The 24,782-nt window shown below is 40.0% G+C and overlaps 1 protein-coding gene across 1 annotated transcript in view; it reads left to right on the top strand.

Annotated features, from left to right (window-relative positions):
• tmem178bb (transmembrane protein 178Bb) overlaps positions 1-24,671 on the top strand; it is a 113,354-nt gene extending 88,683 nt beyond the window's left edge. The window contains exons 4-5 of the mRNA XM_019276558.2: positions 11,075-11,212; positions 19,971-24,671. Of these exons, the coding sequence (XP_019132103.1) occupies positions 11,075-11,212; positions 19,971-20,221 (389 nt within the window). The 3' untranslated portion in view covers positions 20,222-24,671. The remainder of the gene's footprint in view (positions 1-11,074; positions 11,213-19,970) is intronic.
• Positions 24,672-24,782: the final 111 nt, after the last annotated feature.

The raw sequence follows: 24,782 nt of genomic DNA, 5'->3' as shown, positions 1-24,782 counted from the left end.
TCAAACTTTTTTGATCGGCTTTAAATCATCTCTGAGTGTTTTTCAGGTAGTTACTTATTTGTTTCTGAGAGCATCATTATAAAAGTAACTGCTGCATGAAAGCAACTTTCAATAACTGGTTGTTTGATATACCATTGATTTTTTCACATCAAAGTTTTCAGGTGGTTCTTCAACATCTTCAACAAGACCTCTGTAGAGCAGACTTGATGGTTACATTATGGCTTTTGTCTGTTGTCAAACTGACAACTTGGTTACACGCAGACAATGTGACATCACATCCTGATGTTTCCAGAAGCTCCAGAAGGAGTCTGTTTTTACTCCTCGCATGAACAAAAAATAAGGCTTTGTTCTCCTGAGGTTCTCCTGAGGTTCTTCTACAGCCAATGACCATATACCACCACAACTTAAGGGGTGTTGAGATATGTAGGAATTCAAGTCACAGCAGGGTGAGGCAGATGTGGGTGTGACAAAAAGTAAATTGCCCCCAGTCACAGACAGAAGATCTCCAGCAACAGTTGACTGAGAATCTGCTCCTGTACTGTATATTCTAACAGTGTGGAAGAGTATCCAAAGCAGCAAACTGCTGATTAACAGCCAAGCTTTCAGCTGTTACAGACATTTTCCTCTCCATCTATCTGACTGAGAAAATAATATTTCCTCACAGGCACCAAAAGCCATTTCCCTTTTATGAAATAACATTTCGTTGGGCCATTGGTCCTGGAGCAGAGAATATAATTAAAAGAGAATTGCAGTAGAGAGCTGCACAATGGAAGCTATTAAGCGGCAGAGAAAAGCAGACAGACAGCAGCCTGTTATATGCTGATACAGTAAACAAATGAGCACAGTTATTATCCACAGTCATTTCCCACGTAGCATCAGTAATCATGAGGATTCAATGTGAGCTTTTGTCTTTGAAGTCAGTGCTTGTTCTGATCATCTGTGCCTCGTATTCTCAGCCACAGTTAGGACATTTATTGTTCTACTGAACATTTCATTATTTCACACTTCCACTGTCTCTCACACAAGCACAGAATGGAAATAGAAAGACAATGACTCCCACAACTGAAATGTAACAGAAGAACACTGACAGCTGGCTTCACTAAAGGAGTCTTAACTGCTCTTTTACTATCAGTCACCAAGATGCTGCAACAGTTTCAACAAATCTGTGGAGAAGAGTCAGTTTGACACGCACCAACCCTTTCAGATGAAGAGGATAGATGACAGTTTGAAGCTAACTGATCTTATTTTACAAGCACAGTTAATTGTACGGTCTCCCTTGTTGCCTTTGCTTAAGTATCTAAATTGGTTTGGTACTAACCAGTATAGAGTTCTGACAACCAGTACTTCATGTTGTGTAATGCTGGTCTGTGGCTAAAGATGGTAAGAAGTTTCCATAATTGTAAATGATAATGGGAGCATCCTTAAAAAACATGTTACATTGAAATTAAATTCCTTTGTGACTCAACAAACCCAACATGCGTCTGTCAGAACAGAATGTACAGTTAGTTTACACACACTTCTGTTTGGAATGTTGAACTCTGGACAGGAACATTCATAGTCAAAGACACTACAAGTCTTCTCTATGTTTTGTTAAACCTAGCATTCTCCTGTTCCCATTTAAAACAAACTCACTTTTGTACTGGCAGTGTACTTGTGGTGAATCTTATGGACATCCTGAACAGTGTCAACACTTCATTCAGGTGTCAAATTAGCATTCCAGTTCTGTATGTGACCTTCACTGGCACCAAGAAATGTAGAAATGTTCTACAGTCTTGTAGAAAAAGTGTGGTTTAATTCTTTAGAATGCTTTCAGAAAACTCTGGAAGAACGATGACTCCCCTTCTGAGATTAACAGACAATGAATGAATGAATGAATGATTTATTGGTCTCTTGTGGGTATGATATGATATATGGCATGGCCTACATTGTTTCCAGATAAACACCCTGTTGTTTCACATCAGAACAGACAGAGTATTGCCCATATGCTCATGTTCCAAGGCTTATCTTAGATTTGGCCCTTGGTAAATCCATTGGCTAGACACATCAGATAGATAAATGTTGCATTACATTTTAGCTAATACTTTTATTTATGAAGTGATTTATTAATATTACGTATTTATTAAGTGATTAAAAAAAACAAATGCATCCATGTGGATACAACCCAAAGACTGCAGATAGGTTAAACTGCATGCATGCTACATTTAGAAACAAGACATGGAGTTTCATTTGGGTGTTTTTTAAGGTAGCAGTGTTTTATCAGATTCCAGCAGTTACCAGTAGCCAGTGCAGGGTGTGGCACGCCATACCACAGGAAGGCGATGGTTTTGTTAGTGTTTCTAGTAACACTTCTCTGTGTGATAACGTGCATAGTCATGCTTAATTCAACTGTTTATCACATGTAATATTGACTCATTCGTAAACTGCATGTTTGTGTCTTTTAGCAATGATTGTTTGAAAGAGTTTCTGTATGGCTGACTCATGTTTGATTGAACCTAACAAACAACAAATCTGAATCACAAGTCGGTTCATGCTGAGGACAGAGAGCTCATCTAAACAATATCTGATAAATGCATGTGTAACGTCCTCATTAAGTTAAGTTAGTTGTGAGATGAGATATATATCTCCACACAGACGACAGAGGAGGTAATATGTTCATACCTAAAAAAAAAACATGTCAGTCCACTTGTACCTTTCTCTTCCTCCAACAGTCACTAAACTTCATTCTTTCTTCTGGAAGGACAACAAGCTTTGCCAGTGTCTGCAGGGAATTCTCATTTTGTAAATTCAGTAGTGGACGTGGTCTCTAATTGAAGGCGTGTTGTACCTGAATCCCAAATGTCCATGTCAAACAGAGTCAAATGCAGGGGCATTGATGATGTCTGACAGCTGCAACCAATGCAGGCCTGTGCCCTTGTCTGAATTCTGACTGCTGCAAGGGCCCATCTACTTTATAATACACAGACCAAGACAGACAGGCTGACAACTGCAGAGACATGCATCAAACTGTGCATCAGGGTCTCAACACATCTCTCAGTGAGGTAGCCACATCAAACCTGACAATGCTCAGTCACCCATGAACAGGAGATAACCTGTGTGTAGATGCAACAGGTCGGCAGCTGTATTGGACTCATAGGACAGTCTGAACACAGGATGTCAGATGGAACATTTGATACGTTTTCTATTCATAGACCGTTAATGATGTTTCCACACTTTGTTTGGTGCAGCAGATGTCAAAGTCTCTGTGGAAATGCTCTCACAGTGTCTGTTTTCTTAGCAGTTCACTCTACTTAGCAGAATTACCTAGCAGAATTGTACTTTTGTTAGTGCAGGGCCGTATCCGTTCTTGCACCTGTGCAGTCCTGTTGTAAATTTCAGAACAGAAACATACTGTGATGTGCCTCCCACTGTCTAGGAGGCTGTCCTGGCCAACCTCAGCAGGAAACTGGCTGACATGGCAGAGGCTGTGATTGGATCTTGGGTGATCCAATCACAGATGGACAGTACAGGTGTAAATGCAACCAAGTCATGTTGAGAATGCAAAGAGTTTGAGTTCTCAGCTGGTAACTCAAAGGACCTCACAATTTCCTGCCAGCAGTTCTTCATGATGACCAGATATGTGTGTTGTTTAAGTGCAGGGTTAGGGTTAGGTAAGGATCATTTTAACGATCAACAGGCAACTGGTGGTACTGTCTGTCCACACCTTTACAGACTATTTCAGTAACCAACACTGAAAGCCTCACGACAGTGCCAAGTGTCAAATGCTGAGGGGTTTTTGCCCTGTTATCCCTGAAAGACACTTTCAGAAGGGCTAACATTGTTGTCTATGTTAGCCCTTCTATGGAACCCACAGCTGAAACAACAGCTTTCACCTCCTAGGGTGGAAAACATTGCTATGAAGCAGTTCTTTGCCAGATTACCAAAGGTGACTATTGACTGGGTCAACTGGGTCACCAAAGATGATTGTGCTCAGTGTTGTAGACCTAACCCCAGCCTCTGACAAACAATCATCTGGTCCTAACAGGACAAAGCCACAAAGAACAACTTTAGTATTTAGAACCTTGTAGCCCACCATCTCTGGCCTTGCTGCAGATCTCTGAATTGCTGCCCTGGACTGGTGTACATCGGTAGTTGTTTCCTCGGTTGGATCTTCTGTGTCACCAGAAAAGGTGGACACATCAGTCGACTGTTTGCTTAGAGTAAAATAATCTCAGGTTTTGCCTCAGATCTAAATGGGTCCTTCTAGGACTTTACAGTGGTACTAACAATATGAGATGTCTTTTTGTGTCCAATTGGATGTATTAGACCAGATACCAGTTTCCTTTGCCCAATTAACATATATTAAACTGTTCCAAACATGCTTGGCATTAACAGGACAGCCATACTAAAAGAACATTTGAAACCTTTGATAGATGTAGAAGAGGAGTTTTGCCAGGCCTCTGCGGAGTTTGTTTGTTGAACTGTACTGTGGCCCAAGAGAAAGAAGTGTATTGGATGAAATAAAGACAGCTCAGAGGACACACCAAATAGGGAATTCAGTACTGCCAGCAGAATTAACTTCAGATAGTGGTGGAAGAAAACTGAAAGTGTCTGCACCAGTTGGGAAAGTGCCTGTATTAAATCCTACTCTAAATGACTCAAAATGTGGAATGGGCTATCTATGGTCCCCAAGCAAGTAGGCAATGTTGATTATGAGCAGAAGCAATCGACAGAATTGTCTTCCTTAACTCCTAAATTCGTAAACTGTGCAATTAAGAAGGAATTTAGAAGATTGTGCCTGTTACACTTGTGTGTACAGTCATATTGGTTGTGTTTAATTTCTATAGGAACAGTTCCACATTACTACTTTCATCCTTCCTGACTATGCTAGCATAATTTGATTTGTACATGATTAATATAAAGGTATCATCGACATCAGTACTTACTACTACTAAAAGTTTCAAATTTACTGTTATAAAAATGATATCTCAATCATTTAATCAATACCAAATTGTGATTAGACATTTAAAAGGATTGGCCTGTCACTGAGCATATGCATCCACACACTTTGTGTCAGCACAGAATTTGGCCAGAAAAAGTGCATTCAGTTAAAGTTGTCTGCTGGCTTTCTTCCCAGTCACTGACTGACAGCCCAGCCTGTCATCCTGTTAGTCTGCATGTCAGAAAAGTGCTGACATCAGTCCTCAGAAAGCTCCAGCCCTGAAACCCCTTCTTTCATCTACTCTGTCTGTCCATATACGTCTATGTTGAGCTACAGTATGCAATATTGATTTGAGTAATTGGAAAGCTTGAGACAACACACACTTAGAGCAGAGTGAGTTTGCTATCTTACCGTCAGATGAGATGATCAGCATCACCTTTGTCTTGTATCTTGTATGTGTATTTAGTCTATCTTAGTGCAAAGACCATTAAAAATGAAAAATACATGTTTAGTTCAGTTCAGTTTTATCTGCATAGCGCCAAATCATGACAGAAGTTATCTCATGACACTTTCCATGTAGAGCAGGTCTAGACTGTATCAACGTTTCCCACCATAAGCAAAGACTTCACGATGCTGGCAAGGAAAAACCTTTAAGAGGTAAAAACCTTGAGTAGAGCCTAGCTCATGGTGAATGGTCATGAGCTGCTGTGACTGTCAGCTGAATGTCACCTGATTGGTCCACTACTGTGGCCCAGTGTGAAAGATTGTGTGAAAGTCCATTGAATCTAAATGATGATCCCCTCTAGCGCCACCATGAGGCTGACATTTCTGGTTAAAGGCTAAATGCCTTGACAGCTACTTAATGGGTTTCCATGACATGTGGTACACACATGTCCTCCTCAGAATGTATTGACTTTGGTGAGAAAGACAAGCAAAGAGAGACAGATAGACAAAGACTTAAAAGACTTTTCCATACTTGATGTTAAGTGCTAATTAGCAATGGTTAGCATGCTAACACACCAAACTAAGAAGATGAGCATGAATTACCTGATAAACATCAGAATGTTAATATTGCGTGTTAGCATGTTAGCTGACTTCAAAGCTGTCTAGTTTACATGTTGTATCTCATGTTTGTTTTGTGTTTCTCTCAACGTTAACATTAACATGTTGTTAAGTAAATATTATATTTCTATCAACACAGCAGTGGTGGTAACATTATACTCTTCATGATTTATTATATTATGTTGGATCAAGTTTATCATTCTGAGACCACATGTGCTAGGTTGCTAATACTCTTCAATTATCAAATCAAATCAAATCAAATCAAATTTTATTTGTATAGCCCAAAGTCACAAAGTACATTTGCCTCAGAGGGCTTTACAATCTGTACAGGGAGTGACACCCTCTGTCCTTAGACCCTCAGTTCCAGTGAGGAAAAACTTGCCCACAAAAACCTTTAACAGGGAAAAAAGGTGAAAGAAACCTCGGGAAGAGCCACAGAGGAGGGATCCCTCTCCCAGGACGGACAGACGTGCAATGGATGCAATGAGACATTTATACAGATGGTGGAGAGAGAGAGCGAGAGAGAGAGAGAGAGAGAGAGAGAGAGAGAGAGAGATCAATAATATAATATATGTAATAATATATGTAGTGGACGTCATGCAGGACCACAGCAGCAGCCACGATCCACGAGAACCTGCTGGACAACAGAGAAACTCCAGGGAAGTTTGGTTAGTAAGTTAGTACCGTGCCTGGCTAGGCATAACCCTGGGGGGAGGGGGAGTCCCCCGGCAGTCTAATCCTATGGCAGCATAACTAAGGGATGACCTGAGCCAGTCCTAACTATAAGCACTATCAAAAAGGAAAGTCTTAAGTCTACTCTTAAAAGTGTTGACCGTGTCTGCCTCCTGAACCCAGAATGGTAGTTTGTTCCACAGAAGAGGAGCCTGATAGCTGAAAGCTCTGGCTCCCAATCTACTTTTGGAAACTATAGGAACCACAAGGAACCCATCATCCTGAGAGCGCAGTGTTCTAGAGGGGTAGTAAGGTACTATTACCACCAACTGCCCTTTTAACTGCCTTCTTGTGCTCTAATATATGCCCATGCACATCTGTGTTCACACATGTGGCTCAGCACATTTATTCATGCTGAAGAGGGGCTGCAATGCTGTGGACTCACAGGACATCATTACCCAGAGGGCACTTCTTCTAGAGTTGGCCACAGGGGATTTTGCTCCATATTTGTCCTCTTTAATGCTAAAACTCGAGCAGTCCACAGTGACCTGCAGTATCTGGCTCTTGACAGAGAACACGCTGAGGGTTAATCTGACCTGACAGAAGACTGTCACGCCGCAGAGCGGGGGGGAAATATTGCTGAAAGTGGAGCAACAACTCACACCGACTTACATCAGTGTCAGCTAGCTGTTAGCCTTTTATTAAAACATGTGAAGTGAAGACTGGTTCGTGTCATTCTAAAGGCTCATTGGACCACTGAGTGTAAATAAGTCAAATGAATGAAATAAAGCCCAGGTGGACTTCAGGTGTAGCCCCCCCACCCTGCCGCCCATCACCATGACCAACTGTATCTGCTGTTGAAACCTTCAGGTTTCTGGGATCCACAATCTCCCGGGACCTAAAGTGGGAGACCAACACAGACATCATCATCAAAAAGGCCCAGCAGAGGTTGTACTTCCTCCCAGTTAAGGAAGTTCAACCTGCCAGACTGACCATTGTTCAGTCTCAGCCAAAAGGACAGAAACAGACAGTCAGGACTGCAGAGAGAATCATCTAGGTCAGCCTGCCCTCCATCCATGACTTATACCTGTCCAGATTCAGGAAACAGGCAGGACACATCTCTGCAGACCTTTCTCACCATAAACACAACCCGTTTAAACTGCTCCCCTCTGGGTGGCGCTACAGAACACTGTACACTAAAACAAACAGACAAAGAAACAGGTGTACACACTCTGATTCTGAAATACAAAGATTCATCAATCTGTCCAGTGTCGGAATCACACATGAAGTAGAAATGTTTAAATATATTCTGTTGTATCAGAGCAGTTGACAGAAAGCAGAATCTAAATCAAATAAGAGATGTGTGACAGTGTGTATGCTCTGCAAGATAAATCATGAGCGTCAGTGTCGCTGACTGACAGCCTCCACCAAGTTCATACTGTAAAGGCCAGGGGTTACCACGGTTACAGTGCGTGACTGACAGGCCTCCTGACAGGGAGTTCCACATGGGCTCCTTCCTCATAAAGTCATGCTCAGACATCAGCATCTGCATGTCAGAAATAGCTCGAGGACAGTCTTAAAAATAAAAGATAAAAAGAGTTTTAATATTTTCACGTCTGAAGACACAGTCACCGTGATGCAGGTCAGATCACACACAGAGGACATCAATAACACACTGCTGTCCATAAAGTTGGAATTAATTTGTTTTCAGACACATTTCTCTTCTTATTCCTGTTTTTACACATTAGGTTTATTATGGTTTCATTTGCACTGTGATGTGTTTGGAAGAGATCGATAAATAAGGTTTAAAAAAGATTCACTTTATCTATCAAAAATAAATCACATTGTCACAATCATTTAAAGAGAAGAGGTCAAAATATTTTATTCCAACTTCATGGACAACAGTGGTAGATATATTCCTTCATCATAGGATTAAATGAGACTAGCTTGCATTAAGCATCATTAACACCAGAAATATTTAGTCATTTTGGGCAACTGACACAATTTTGGTTGAAGGGTACTTTACCGTAATGAGGATAAGCTGTTACAGAAAATGGATGGATGGTTACAGAAGACAGAGCTCATGCTGCAGTAGATTTAAAAGGACCAGTGTGTGTTGAATTTCAACCTGCTATCATGCCAAAGTATGTAATACACACGCAGATTATAACACAACAAATATTAAGCATGCAAATGAAACTAAGAGTAAGGAAGCCCTCCACCTGTAAACCTGTGACCAGCCCTCCTGTACTGGGATTGAGGGAGGCCCCAGTATATAACTAACTCAAGTTGGTTTATGAACGAAAAGAAAACAGAATAAAGAAACAACTTAACAAAGCTAACTTAACTGGGGCAAAGATAAAAATCAACTAACCCAATTTATAATCACAACACTCAAAGCAAAGTAACCCTAAGTACACAAAATAAATTTACAAAGGGACAAAAACAGCAGTGGCTAGAGCTCAGCTACAGCACCAGGAGCCGACATCACTTCCTGTTCCTGGGAGCTGCACATTATACAGCCGCACATGGTGAGCGCTGCACAGACGAGGGGTAAGGGAGCGCTGTAACTAGTTCCATTTCGCGCTCCGTCCTGCACCTGTAACGATGCAAGGGAGATGCTGAGTATATGTGCCAGCAATCTTCAACAGAAAAACACAAAAAAACATACCTTGACTAGACGTGTGTAAAGCCAGGAGGGCATGCCCTACTGCTGGCTGGCTGCAGCTACATTGAAGATGGGAACCAGGAACCTAACTTCACCTGTTGGGAATCACTGATTGGGGGGGGGGGGGAAAAAGGAGAGGAGGGGAGGAAAGCTCTACTCATCACACTTATATAACACCTTTCTAGTCTTCCGACCATTCAAAGCTCTTTATCACTACATATCTCATTCACCCATTTACCCACATTCATACACTGATGGCATTGGCTGCCATGCAAAGTGCCAACTGCTCATCACACACTGATGGCACAGCCCACGGGACGGTAGAAAATGTAACGTCAGCACGTTCATTTTTACCCGACAAATATATACAGAGCTTTTATTTTCTCTATTCATACACATTTATATCATCTAGGAAATAATCAATTATGATGAAAGTGTTATCATACTTCATATACAAACAAAGTCAACTAAGTTTACTTCTATAATCTATAATCATTATTCACTAACAAGGGCCACACCATCATGGTTTAAACAGATTTAATGCACATTATGGATAGCAAGATGCACCAAGATGATGTAGGAGAAGGGATGAAGGGATGAGGGGATGAGGGGATGAAGCGATAAGGTGTGTTTAAGTACACAGGCGTGGTCCTTGTTCCTGAACCTAGTTATAAAACTTAATTAATATATAATCATTAAGAACTGGTTAATATGACGAATTTAGTCAATGAATGCAAACGTTTTTTTTCATTACTTCCTGTTCTGTCTGTTGGTGTCATGACATTTGTTGGTCAGTTATGGGCCTCAGGTCCAGTGTGGTGTCGGGTATGAAGGGGTTAAGGGAACATGTACAGCATATATGACATCAGAGCAGCTTTGTCTTCTGTTGCTCTGCATTTATGCTCTCAGGCCAAATGTTTTGACCTTTCTCGCCCCACCACATGGTGTCCTCTCCCCATGCCAGCCCCAGGCCTCCTCCTCCCTTCCCCATACTCCCTCCTGCCCGACAGAGCACTTCATCCATGACATTCTACTCTACTCGAGAAACAAGAGTCGGGGTTCAGCTTGAAGCTCTTCCTCTTTCTCCTCTGTCGTCCTCTTCGTATTTCAGCCCCTCTCTGCAGCCGTGCAGACGCTGTCAGTGCCATTACCCTCCTGCAGAGCACTCATGTCCTTGTGGCAGAGCCTGGCCTTATTCAGACTATCTGTCTCTTCTTTCTGTTTGTCTTCACAGTGTCGCCTCCACACAGTGAGCTACATTTATAAACCTGCACTTACATGAAATGTTTAATATGATGGAAAAGTGACCTTGCCAATCAAAACTGAAGTGTGCGGTAATTAGACTCTGAGTGCAAAGCTGTGGAGAACTTTGATGACATAATATCTTTACTGTGAACAGTTTGTGGATGCATAACCAGCACCTCTTGTTCATTTGAACCGAATAAGAGCGATGTTGGAGCCCATCGGCTATTGTCTAATGACGATTTATCCTCTGGAGGCAATGACTGATGTTTCTGGGCCTCTGGTGTAGCCAGCAGATATCTGGGCCAAGACGTCCTCTGCAGTCTGATGAGCAACAAAGACACAATCCTGCTAATCTCTATAAACAGATATCTGTATATGAATGCAGATAACCAAGCTAATAAAAATTGCCATCATCATCAATGAGTTATGAGATTGCATTTTGACTCACTGTCTATTAAAATGTGTGTCGTGCTGATGTTTCACCACTCTCCCTTTGTGTCTGTTCTCAGACTTGCGGCGAATGACAGCAGGTTTCATGGGCATGGCAGTGGCCATCATCCTGTTCGGTTGGATCATTGGCGTGCTCGGCTGCTGCTGGGACAGAGGCCTCATGCAGTATGTGGCCGGCCTCCTCTTCCTCATGGGAGGTGAGTCACATTCACACACAACTAAAACTTATTTTAATATCACTACCTAATACTGTAAGGAGCAGGTTGAGAAAGATCTGTTTTCTTCATTCAGACGATAACATCGGATTTTCTTTTGTCATGTGGTGGTAACATTTTTGTTGTAGTGTAATCAACACAGATTTGTTTAGCTAGCCTACCTTAGCATAAAGATGAAGCTGGAGACTGACACGTTGCATGAGCTTTTGGTGTCTCTACAGACATAATGTACCAAACCTAACAATGTGACTTCATGTTGAGAGTTGTATTTTTTAACTTTGGACAGAGCTACTACTTCCATCATCTGAACATTTGACTGTCATAAAAAACGTCAGTATTGATATTTTGCCAAAATATCTTCCTATGTATGACTGAAAACAGAAGATTGATGGCTGAAACCACCATTACATACTGTCAAAAACTTAAACACCAGCGTGTTCTCATCAGTGTTGACCCACACGGAAAGAACCTATATAAACATATGTTTTAGTATAGATTTTGATATAGGCTTCGAATATATGCAACATACATAAAATTGGCCATTTTCATATATTATATGTACATATAGGTACATATAGTACAGTAGGTACCTAGTACCTAGGTAACACTTTACAATAACCATCATTTATAAATGGTAAATATACCATTTATCAATGTACATAGATAATATATTAATGTAAGTTATTAGTTACTTTACCATTAACAAACAATGAAATTATAATTAATAATTATTAATGAACTATTAACATGTTATAGTGTCACTCATTATAACATTTTTAACACTATATTAAGCATTTGTTAATAATTTCCAAATGTTTTATATACCTTAAAGAAATTGTTTGTAAAACAATCATAGATTAAATATGTAGACCTATTTGCAGCACATTGTATGGTTAATAATTGGTTTATAAACCATCTATAAACATTACTTAAATGTTATTGTAAAGGTGCGACTGATGTTTATAATAATTATCTAATGATTAATAAGCTGTTTGTAAATGATCAAGTAACATTTATTTGACTTCTTTTAATAGTGAGCTATAACCGAGTGATTATTTTTCATTGATAAAAGAATAGGGTCTGATCAGAGAGTCAATAACATGCAACACTGTACCACAGATAAACATGGTGGTAGACAGGAATGGAGGATTGGTGGGATTACAAAACAACACTGACAGCTTAATTTTAAAATGAATTGATAATACAATATTCAGGCACGCTGCACTTGAAAATTAAATATTTCATTGTCTACTCACATCATATTTCCACGAATTAACAATAAACAGCAAAGCAATGAACAACATCACACACCCTGGTATGTCAATGTGTTGCTTCTTGGCATCACTTATTGGTCTTGCTTTGCAATATCATGGAGCAGGCGTCCCAATGGACCATTATAGTGTTGTTTACCCAGCCATTCATTCCACTCAATCATAATCAGGTGATCTCTTAGTAGATCCTCGGTGCGATTCCCCCGGAGTCTCCCGATGGTCTCCTTGTAACTCCTCCAGGCCCTCTCAATGTGCTGAGTGTGGCAGGCTGTATCAGCATTGACATACTCCACACTGTGGTTGACTGTATAATGCTTGTATCCAAATTCAGGCAGAGCCTGATTGTAGGCCTGCCACTTAGGGATGGGCGATATGGACTAAAAAATTTATTCCGATAATTTCTGGAATTTATCACGGTAACGATAAAAATGACGATAAATAAACACCAATTCAGCCTAATCTTTTTGACTATAAATCTATCACCAAAATAATAATAAAGGCTAGGGGGAGCTGGTGGTGGGCGGGTCTATATCTGCTGAATGTAACCACTGTGAAACAATCAGGAAATAACTTTTTATTTCTCTGATTAATCACAGCTTTATCGAGGCCGGCGCTCGCTCTCTGTTATTGTTATTGCTGTTATTGTCTGTGTGTCTGTCTGTCTGTCTGTCTGTTTGTCTGTCTGTCTGTCTGTTTGTCTGTCTCTCTCTCTTCTTTAATCATCGGACACAAATCAAATTAAACTTCTTTGTGTCAATATCTTACCGTGGGGAATGTGTTTGTCGATATATCGCAAACAATGACATATCGCACATTCCTACCGTCACTCATCAGTCAGTATTGTGGATCCCGTCCGAACATGGTGCAGAACCAGTGGGATCAGGTCTCGTCTGGTCCATCTTTCCACCAAGTGGAGAGCAGGCATTGTCTTCTGTCCTCTGTGCTTCACACCCAGCATTCCAAACACACACTTTTTCCATGTCCACCCACCAACAAACAACTTAAACAATTTCCCTACGGGGATTAATAAAGTACTTCTACATTTTTAGCATGTTTTTAACATTTTTCTGTATAAATGAAGGTGTGTTCTTGCTGAACAGTTTTATACCGTAAATTTCAAAGTACACATCACCAAAACTAATTTAAAGACCATAATACCTTTAATCAAGAAGAAGTAGGAAATCAACACATTTTATAAGTTGAACATTATGTAAATGAATGATTATATCTCGTAAATTATTTGCCTGAATTGATTACTTATTTTCATGAGAAACTGAGATATGATTGAGGTATAATATTAAATCATGTGTCATATTAAGACTCATTTAAGAGCTTGCACTAATCTAATTTTTCTTTTTGCTGAGACGCTAGAAAAGAGACAACTGTAAGAGAATCTGAGAACTCAAATAGTGAGCAGTGAGAGACAGAACCATGTGACATAACTGAGTTAATGCTTCCAAGTAAAAATGTTATGAGTGCAACTATTATCTGTTAATAGTTGATTAATAATTAATAATTATAAGTTCATTGTTTGTTAATGATAAAGTAACTATTAACATACATTAATATTTTTAATATTATTATTATCTATTTACCTTTATAAATGGTCTATATGCCATTTATAAATGGTCTATTTACAATTTATAAATGATGGTTATTGTAAAGTGTTACCAAATAATCAATTAAAAATCAAAAAATGAATATATATATATTTAAAAAAAAGTTATTCTTCTTTTATTCTTCTTGTTATTGTAATTGTTTCAGGGGGAAAATGTAATATTGACATCATAGCTTTTTTGTCCCCTCTCACTTGCCATAGTTAATAATGACTGGTTTCCACACAACATGTCATTTCATTAATTTCATGTAATTTCAAGTGTTCACATGCGATGAATAAGTTATTGCGTGAAATTATTATTTTCCTTGTAAGGGACTTTGGACAAATATGCAGTTATTACCTTATAGAAATATGAGGCATCATTTATGACAGTTGCAAAAGTGAGATATTTGAGCAAGTATATAGGAAACATAGCTTGTATGTACATATAGGGCTTGTATGTGGATATAAAGAAGCAATAGGCGACCTATATGCCCTGTACATGCACATATATGCACCTGAATTTGACCTATATGCGGCCAAAATGCGGCATATATTTGGCATTTATACGCATATATGCTATAAATATGCAGCCTATATATTATCGTATATTCGCATATATGATGTTAATATGCACAGATATTCTGCATATAGGTTTCATATATGCGCATATATCCTCATATAGGTTCTTTACGTGTGGGGATACAGGTGATTTAGACCGATGAATGAGTAAAGTGTAATATATGAGTGTGCAAATCCAGTGACACACACAACCCTGTGTGTCCCACTTTCTGCCAGTGGAGAGTTAGGAGTAGCTAACACACACACACACACACACACACACACACACACACACACACGCATGCACGCACCGATAGGCTTGGCAGGAGGCAACTGCACACTCAATTATGATGGGCCTTGGATTAGTGCTGTGCCCTACAGTTGTATAATGAACAGGCAATTAAAAAGTCAATTATGTTGCTTGGCAGTAAAGGCACAAGATATAGGCTGGGTCAGTCTGCAGCGGCCAAATGACAGCGAAGCAGCCCACAGGGTCACAGAGCCCCCGAAATGAGGCCAAAGTTAGAGGTTTCATATCCAACTGTTTCTATGAAACATCATCCAAAATAAATATTCATTCCGATGACACAAAAACATTTTGAAAGTGAGGGAGGTCAGTGGTTTTTCTTGATGTCTCCTGGTTTTTTATTTTTCTTGTGGTGATGAATCAGACTGAGGCCTGTTTTCATGGATACACTGTTTCATTCAAAGATCATCCAGGAAAAGATTTAGCAGAAGAAGAAGCACAGAGACAAATTCCTCTTCCAGAGTGATGAGGTTCGGGTTGTATCAGGCAGCCAGGGCTCTGGAAGCAAAAGTGCTTTTCAATGAATGCTCAGACAGTATCAGGGGATGGTCTTCTGGAACATGTCCAACACTTGATGGATCTGAAACTCTAATGGTTGAATCATCAGGATAAACAATGACACTGAGCTGGAAAAAGCCTGTAAATACATTTTGTAGAAGATAATGAGGAAATGTTTGTGGTAAAATGTCCAGTGTGTCACATTTATCAATCTCTTTTTACAGAATATAATATACATAAATATGTTTTTATTACATGTGAAACTGAGAATCATTCTGACTTGTTACGTCACAGAGTCTGCCATGTTTCCACAGCAGCCCAGAACAGACAAACACTGAACAGGGCCTTTCCACCATAGTTTCATTAACGATATAGGAAGGAGACGGTAACCCCAAAATTACGATTAAGAGTATGATAAAAACCAGGCACGTCCAAAGTCCGGTCCGGGGACCAATCACGGCCCACGGTCAGATTTCATGCGACCCAAGAATTCATCTTTATAATGAATTTTTAGAATATATTTATGTAATATAATTGTCAGATACTGTATGGCTGCCTGATTTGGATTTTTTGGTTGACATAACGAAGCATTTGAATGCACTAAACGTTAACCTCTAAGGACATACAATACCTGTAACTGCTCATGTACCTGTGTGTACCTGTAGAAGTGACACAAAATATTACTTTCTCAGTGATCAAGAGTGATATGTTTTAGACTTTAATGTTAACAGACTCTGCATTACTCATAATAAGTCATGTTTAAAGTGAACATGAGGAGATTTGTATCAACTTCATGTAAGTTTAACGTATTCCATACAATTTATTCGGTAACACTTTATTTGAAGGGGTGTTCATAAGACTGACATGACATTGTCATAACTATGACATGACACTTGTCATGAACATTAATGAATGTCAATGACTGCTGTCATTAAGTGTCATGCGGTTTCTTATGTCATCTTTTACTGTCAACTTGACATTGTTTGGGGTGTCTTTGTTATGACAACTTGACATTTACCAAGATGACATAGGCTGACCATGTCTTTGTCATGACAACTTGACATTAACCAAGAGCACTTAGTCAGTAAATATCTTTGTCATGACAACTTGACATTAAGCAAAACCACATAGCTGAGAAGTGTCTTTGTCATGACAACTTGACATTAACCAGCATGACCTGCAGGTGACTTTCACTTCAGCCTTGCACCAGCCCACTCACTAGCTTGGACCTGTGAGCGCCTAGGACTGGGGTGGAGACACACTAGGGGTAAAAACCAGGGTGCTCTCTCCTTGGGCCCTGGGGAGGAAAGCTTACTAACCTACTTACAGCACAGCTACCAACGGCTATCGTTTACACAAGACAACTTACCTGTCACTTTCAGCCATCTCCTTCCGTGGCAGACCAACAGTAAAACGTTTTTATTCATTTCTTGGCTTTGTATCAACATATACTCACGCTCAGTTCATTGCCTATTCTTTAGACCATCATGAATTTGGCCTATTCATTAATATGTCATAATTGACGTAACAGTAGATCCCAAACAAACTGAATGTTACTATGTCATTACACATCATGAATGTGACTTTGCCCGTCATGACATCATTATGAATGTGTCTAAGCATTTCTTTGAGCTCAAGTAAAGTAGTACACTTTGGACTACTCATTAATATGTCATGAAGTGTACTACACCATAGGATCCTTTACCAACAACAACCTGAATGTGTTTACCTGCTATGACACATCATGATTGTCATAAACGTCACAGTAAACTGGTACAATATGGACAACTACAAAAATTTCTAAAGAAATTCGAGTGTGCCTGACTCTGGGCCGTCTCCCCATGCATTATACTGACACTGCTCATCCAATTCAGTCTAGAAAGAAATTTTGAGAGTGACGAGTGGGCTGTTGCTTGGGTCTGTATTCAAAACAACACCTCTAAACAGTCATTTTAACATGTTATTTAGACCCAGGAGCAGCTAGCGCTTACATGCTAGCAATCAGCATTAGCATTTTTAGCTAGCAGTTAGCATGTTAACATTAGCATTTTAGCATTAGCATGTTAACGATGATGGACTAGCAGTTAGCATTAGCATGTTAGCATTAGCATGTTAACATTAGCATGTTAGCGCTGACGGCTAGCAGTTAACATTAGTGTAACCCTTCTGAAGCAGAAAAGTTTAGTTGATAAATAGAACTTGAACTAATGGCCAGAATAAGAAACAGAAGATTTAAATTCGGCTACGGAGCCCGTGTAACCAACCGATGCACATGAACGACACGACACTGTGGCTCTTTTTGTTAATGAGAACAATGCTCCCCTATTTTATATGAAGCTGGGGAGAATAATAACACATGAAATACATACAACAGCCTTACCCGGGTGTATAGAAAATAATAAACAAAATAAAAAGTTTTCGCAGCTGCGCGTGTTTTTTTCTTATTGTTCTGTTCATTTCACAATATCTGCACCCTTTAGGTGTCAGTCCACAACCACGATTGTGTGGGTGTGTGTGTGTGTAAAAGTGAGCAAAAGGATTCAATTCCGCGGTGTACGTTACAATCCTCCAGGGTCGTCGGCCCATCAGCGCTCTCTCTGGCTCCGTCTCCAGACAGGCTCTATCGAAATCCAGAGGTCCTCAAAAACCTGACCACAATAAGTAGGATCAGAACATATTTCTTCAATTTCTCAGATCTTAAACTATGAATCACTTTAAATTGTCTCTATATTCTGTAGAGAATAAGGGCTTTAACTAAACTTGTATTGCAAATAAGATCACAATTCTCGAAGCAAAAGGTAAATAATTATAAGTATATTATGATACCAAATGATTATTTTTCTAACAGTACCATCACATATATATGCTATTTACCATAGCAATTAGCATATTAATTATCACAAATAACCAAAATGTAAACTCTTGTATGTTCACAGTAAGAAACCATAACTTAATGTGCTTAAATACACATATGGTCACAGTCCCACATACATAGCACACCATAACTCAAGTAAAGCTAGAAACAATTGTTACATCAGAGCTTATTCATCAATACTTGGTGTGACTAGCAGTGCTTAGCCCCGGGCTCAGCGCTCCGATATTAGCATTGAGGCTAGTGGTTAGCTCACGGAGTTAGCCGTTTAGCTTGTAGCATTAGCGTTTTAGCATTTAGCATTAGCACACAGGCGATCTCTCACCGCTGCGTCTTCACCGAGCGAATCCTCCAACTGCACATCCTGCAGGTCGTGGTCGTCGGGGAGATCCTCCGTGTGTTTTTTCCGAGTTTTTAATCACTTTTTTCCAGTTATCCACTTTTCTGTTTTCTCCGTCCTGACATTAAAACCGTGTCCAGAACATGCTTCTTTGCTCCTTCTAGAGGCTTTAGCGAAAAGTGAACCTGCGTCAGGTGGACAGACTGCGTCTGCCCTCTGACTGTATGACAGACGGGACCACAACTATCCCTTTCAAATTAAAGTTCCCTAGTTTTTTTCCACATGAATAACCACAAATACTCTTTTCTTCATGAATTTGACAGTCTTTTAACTCACTATTCTCTTTTTTTTAGATGTGAATATAATACATTTTTAACACTTTTTTAGCTTAATTATCTGTCTGTCTGTTTTTAATGCACAATGAAATATACCTTTTTAATGCACATGTTTTTTTATCTGGGTTACACCAGCATGTTAGCATAGCATGTTAGCATTTGCATGTTAACGCTGATGCACTAGCAGCTGTGCTGTAAGTAGGTTAGTAAGCTTTCCTCCCCAGGCCCAAGGAGAGAGCACCCTGGTTTTACCTAGTGTGTCTCCACCCCAGTCCTAGGCGCTCACAGGTCCAAGCTAGTGAGTGGGCTGGTGCAAGGCTGAAGTGAAAGTCACCTGCAGGTCATGCTGGTTAATGTCAAGTTGTCATGACAAAGACACTTCTCAGCTATGTGGTTTTGCTTAATGTCAAGTTGTCATGACAAAGATATTTACTGACCAAGTGCTCTTGGTTAATGTCAAGTTGTCATGACAAAGACATGGTCAGCCTATGTCATCTTGGTAAATGTCAAGTTGTCATAACAAAGACACCCCAAACAATGTCAAGTTGACAGTAAAAGATGACATAAGAAACCGCATGACACTTAATGACAGCAGTCATTGACATTCATTAATGTTCATGACAAGTGTCATGTCATAGTTATGACAATGTCATGTCAGTCTTATGAACACCCCTTCAAATAAAGTGTTACCATTTATTCTTTGTTATCTGACTTTAGATGTGAAAGAAAGGAAGAATTAGTGTTTAGATTTGTTGTATTTGCCCCCGGTCATCTTCACATTGTCAAATCTGGCCCTCTTTAAAAGAAGTTTGGACACCTCTGATATAAACATATTGGTATGATCATATGTGACTGATGTGACCTGGGGAAAAGTTGATTTCAGTAGTTCCTTTTCACTAGTAGATGTCAGGTTTGGTTCCTCTGTTTCTGATGTTTCATGTTGTCTTTTGTTGTTTCAGGAACCTTCTGCATCATCTCCCTCTGTACCTGCGTTGCTGGCATTAATTTCGAGCTTTCCCGTTATCCACGGAACCTGTATGGCCTGCCTGACGACATCGGCCACGGCTACGGCTGGTCCATGTTCTGTGCCTGGGGAGGCCTCGGCCTCACCCTCATCGCCGGATTCTTCTGCACCCTGGCTCCCTCCGTCCAGCCCATACCCCGATCCACCTGCCCCAAGTCCAGACAGGAGAACGGTACCGTCTGCTAAAGCTGAGAAGACCCAACTGAACCCACAGATTGACAACAAACAAACAGAAAAACTGTTCAATGTCTTCATCCATCCACTCATCTCCAGTTTCTCCTGGTTACGGATCTTTTTTTTTATTTGTGTGTGTGTGTTTAAAAATGGGTGTCTTGATGATCTGCTATCTTGAAAATAACAAAAAACTGAAGAACTAAAGAAATATTATCAAAAATTTGAAGTTGTGCTTGTTTTGTTGTTGTGGGGCAGACGATGAAATGGACCATGACCTTGAAAGGTTGCAAAGGAAATCTGTGGAGACGCTGGAAGACTTACATTTTGGATAGTGAGTGAGGTCAACATGAGAACTTCTATGAACCAATGGTGGAGAACAATGGTGAATCAGAAGTGTTGGAGGGAAACGGTCAGATTGTTACGATCAAGTGAAGAAGTTTCTTGTGGATTCATGAAGGAATGGGCCGGACATGAAACCATGTGACCTGCTCGGCTGGGATCATGTTTAGTGGCCATGTGTTAACTTTCAGTGTTTCTGAGGTCCCTCCAGTTACTTTGGACAAATGGGGCAGCGAGGAGAACCGGGACCTCCACTGTTGTACATTACTGTACAGAATACTCCAGAGAAGAGACAACCAGGAGCTGTCATGTTGGACCATGTTCATTCTTGTGTAGGTGCATTCTATTCTGTCTTATGATCCATATGCCATTTAGCATTTTATACACGCATTCCTCTTTTAGTCAAAGTGTATTTTCCTTTTTACTGAACCCGTCATGTTGTGAACGAACTGTTGACTGAGCGTTCCTTCAGAGCAAATGTTGTGTTTGTTTATTTTATTCCATTCTAGTCATGAAGGTTAACATGTGTGAGTGTGTGAGGAGGCATTGTTTTGCATTCTCTATAGAAAAACGTTGTAAAAAATGATCATAATGACAAAGCTTTGAAGCTTTGAACAGAAAGACATGATGGAGAGATGTAGTATCCTGTTCAACCCAACTGACTTCTTGTCATATTTTCTGGAGATCCCCAGCAGACACAGCAGATAAAGAGGAGTCAAGGATGCGCAGCACGTTTAAATTTGTGCACTGCTGCCCTAAGCGACTGTGGAATGCTTAAGTTATTGCATCTGATGAGAACGTGCTCCAGCTTTCATATCCATGAAACTGTGAAGATCTGCTATGTCTCAGAGCACACAGGTTTTCATCCAGCTATTGTTTTTTTCTCTCATCAACAGCAAAGACCTGACAGGGCTGTCTCTGTAAACAGTACAGTATCAAAGCACAAGGTTAAAAAGGTTGTGGGCACCCCACTCAGCGGAAAGACATCTAGACTAAAGACTAGACTAGACTTTCTCGTGCGCCCCTGGATGCGCCGTGCGCCCCCCTCTGCCTTGTCAACACCACGCTCCCGGGGCGCCCGCTCCGCTATCTTAATGAGCGGTATTTAAAATTCGCGAGTTTTTTTCGTTTTCGGGCGGTGGTGCGCCCCCCACGGAGAATGCGCCCTGGGCGGCTGCCCACATTGCCCATAGCTAAGACCGGCCCTGTGGGCTTTAATACTTCTATGCACATTAGGGAAGCTGATAAGAATGCAATAAACAGGCCATTTAAAATGAAGGCACAGACATTAGAGCTGAGCGACAGTACAGTCAGCCTCCATCAGAACTCCAGAAACAAAACCTGAACTGGGATCTGCTTAATCACAACTTGGGTCTTATTTTGTGAGAACTTATTCCAATTAGATCAGTGAGTGTCAACATGTTTGGACATGGTTAACCTAGCTGTACCTGTGCTATGTGTGTTCAGCACCGCCTGACTGCCTGTTTTAATTCTAAACTGATCAGGTCAAATTATTTCCTGTCATGATTCACTCATCAACCAAACGAACACTCCAAACAATGAAGTCAGAATATAATGTATCATGTACTCTGAGGACTACAGATGAATGAACCGTCAGTTTATAATCTGCTCTGTATTTGTCAAACAAAAATCAATAAAATCAATACTTCATGTTCAAAATTCAGCCCTTAGTGTTGATACAGTATGGGTGTAGATGTCCTGTGTTCCTGTCAGACAACACTGCTTTAGATAATCTGCATAAACTCTTGGTTTGTTTGTCTGATCAGCTGACTGTTAGTGTTTCATGACTTGTTGAGTGAGTGATGTGTTCACAGACCTCGGAAATCAACCAAGTGAGTTGAATCTAATCATCAAATGTGATAAAACTACAAAAATAAGATCCAAGTTATGATAAATTAGGATGAACCTTAAATAACTCCCTGACCTATTAGCTGCTCTCGCCCATTGGTTGTAGTTACACACACACACATCAGTCAGCATCTCCCTCTGTAGTGGTGGTCCGCTGTAGAATCGGTTGAATGCACAAATAATTCAGTCAGGATGAATTTAGAAACTGTTGTTGTGTATTATTTCAGTCACACAAAACATGGATTATTCTAGATTTGTGACGCAGTCTGAAAGAAACTCTTCAGCTAGCGTTGACGCCTTCGTCCATGCTTTCATAGTGATGTAACTAACATTATCTAAACGTCAGACAGGGTTCTCTGGTGATCACATCATGTTGTGTGTTTTATCCTCTGAGCCAAAGAGACAGAGCAGAAGAGACAGAGCAGAAGTGACAGATCGTAACTGTGTAGGCAGGCCAACACATAATCTTATAATAATCTAATCTTATAGACAGTCATGACATAATGAAGTCCTGATTATGAATTAACAGTTTGAAAGGCATTTCCTGAGGTAATAAGCTATCAAACCATTATCTCTGAAAAACAGAGATGACCGTCAGGAGTCTGAAGAAAATGAAATAATCAAGTTGCTGCCTGAACATAATGAACTAAAACTGATTAGAAACCACAGCTGCTCTTTAATTCTACACAATGTATTTATTAATGCCGTCCATATGAGCCATGAGTGCCATTAACTATTTGAGTTCAACCAGGCCACTTTGCAGTCATTGTATATTTTTTAAATGAATTGACCATTTTAGGTCAATTGATTTAAAAAATATACAAAACTGACTTTATGTAGGATAATAATAAGCAGACAGAGGGTTTGAAAAAATATGTAACAGGGTTGTTTCTGTAACAGGGTCCAGATGTGACGTGCTGTGTAGTAATTAAACCCTCACTAGAATTATCATTATGAAATATAATGTTTCAGAGTGATGAAAATCATCACACCTGCAGTCTGTAATTTCTTTGAGAGAAACCAATTATTTTCCCTCCAAAGCAGAAGTTAAAGAGCGGCTGAACTAAACTTTATCATCTGAAAACATGAAACATTTCATGCATTACAACCTGTCCTTTACAAACATCACAGCTTTATTTGATTTGGTGTAATTGAGCAAATTTACAGTTGAGATGTCACCACAGTAATGATCGCTCGGATTAGCCTATATGACATCCATAACTTACCGTACTTGAAACCCTGAAGTGTTAATACTATGATATATATGGAAAGAGAGAGAGAGAGACGATGTCAAATATATACATAAAACAACAATTTGTGAAATAGCTGAAGTAATTATTCAAACTCAACTGTAACTTTTTTTATTTCATTAGAGGCATGTGAAGAGTCAGCTTGTCTTTCATAATGACACTTTTCATAATGACACATTTTCATTACATAACTTTTTAGATTTCTTAGCAAGGCTGCACACCTAGCCTGCTACCTAGCTAGCTCCGGTTAGCCCTGGATGTAGGCAGCATGTGCAGCTCGGTAAACTAAGTGAATAAAAGAAGATGTTGCTGCAGCAGCAGAACTTTGTGTCTGTTCATTTACAGCAGCAGGACAGGGCTGACAGGAGCTAACAGGAGCTAACAGGGGACACGTGATTGGCTGCAAAGTCAGAGGATGGGGTCATGTGACTGTAACAATGCCATTCTGAAATAAAAACAGACTTTTGAGAAAAGTCACGAGCTCCTAGAAAAGGGTTATTATGAAAATTCATAATAATTTGAGTTTTAAAAATTTCACAAATGATTGTTTTATTCATATATGACTCATATGATTTAGATTTTTTTGTGATGTCACATTGAACACATTTCCACGCCCTGTCAGAGGTACAGACTAAACGTGTGGAGTAATATCTGCAGCGTTCACAGACAAACTGAAAGACTTTGCTGTTACACACGAGGTCGACGTCAGAAGGAATAAAAGCTGAGTCAGCAGAAGAAGAAGCGCACAGGCACGGACTTCATCAGAGCAGAGCTGATGAAGACGAGGACAGAGATACTGCAGCTTCCATTGTGGACAGATCATCAGAGACTAAACTGATCTATCAACCTTTAACATCAGTAATGTGTCTGTTGAATAAACTTAACATAGGAGAAAAAAAGGAAATGTTCAACTGTGGAATGTAAAATCACAAAATAAATCTCGTCGGTGTGTTTACTAATGATGTTGGTTGTTGGTGACAGAATGTGTGAAAGACATCAGGAGGGTGAGGGGAGGCAAACTGTGTGAATAAATAACTGGTAATTCACTGAGAAAAGAAAAATTCCTCCACAGAGGCGAGCCAAGAATCCTTGATGATCACCTCTTCATCACCATG

Source organism: Larimichthys crocea, unplaced genomic scaffold (assembly GCF_000972845.2).
Source record: "Larimichthys crocea isolate SSNF unplaced genomic scaffold, L_crocea_2.0 scaffold306, whole genome shotgun sequence".
Taxonomy (NCBI): domain Eukaryota; kingdom Metazoa; phylum Chordata; class Actinopteri; family Sciaenidae; genus Larimichthys; species Larimichthys crocea.
This window is presented reverse-complemented; position numbering and strand designations above follow the sequence as displayed.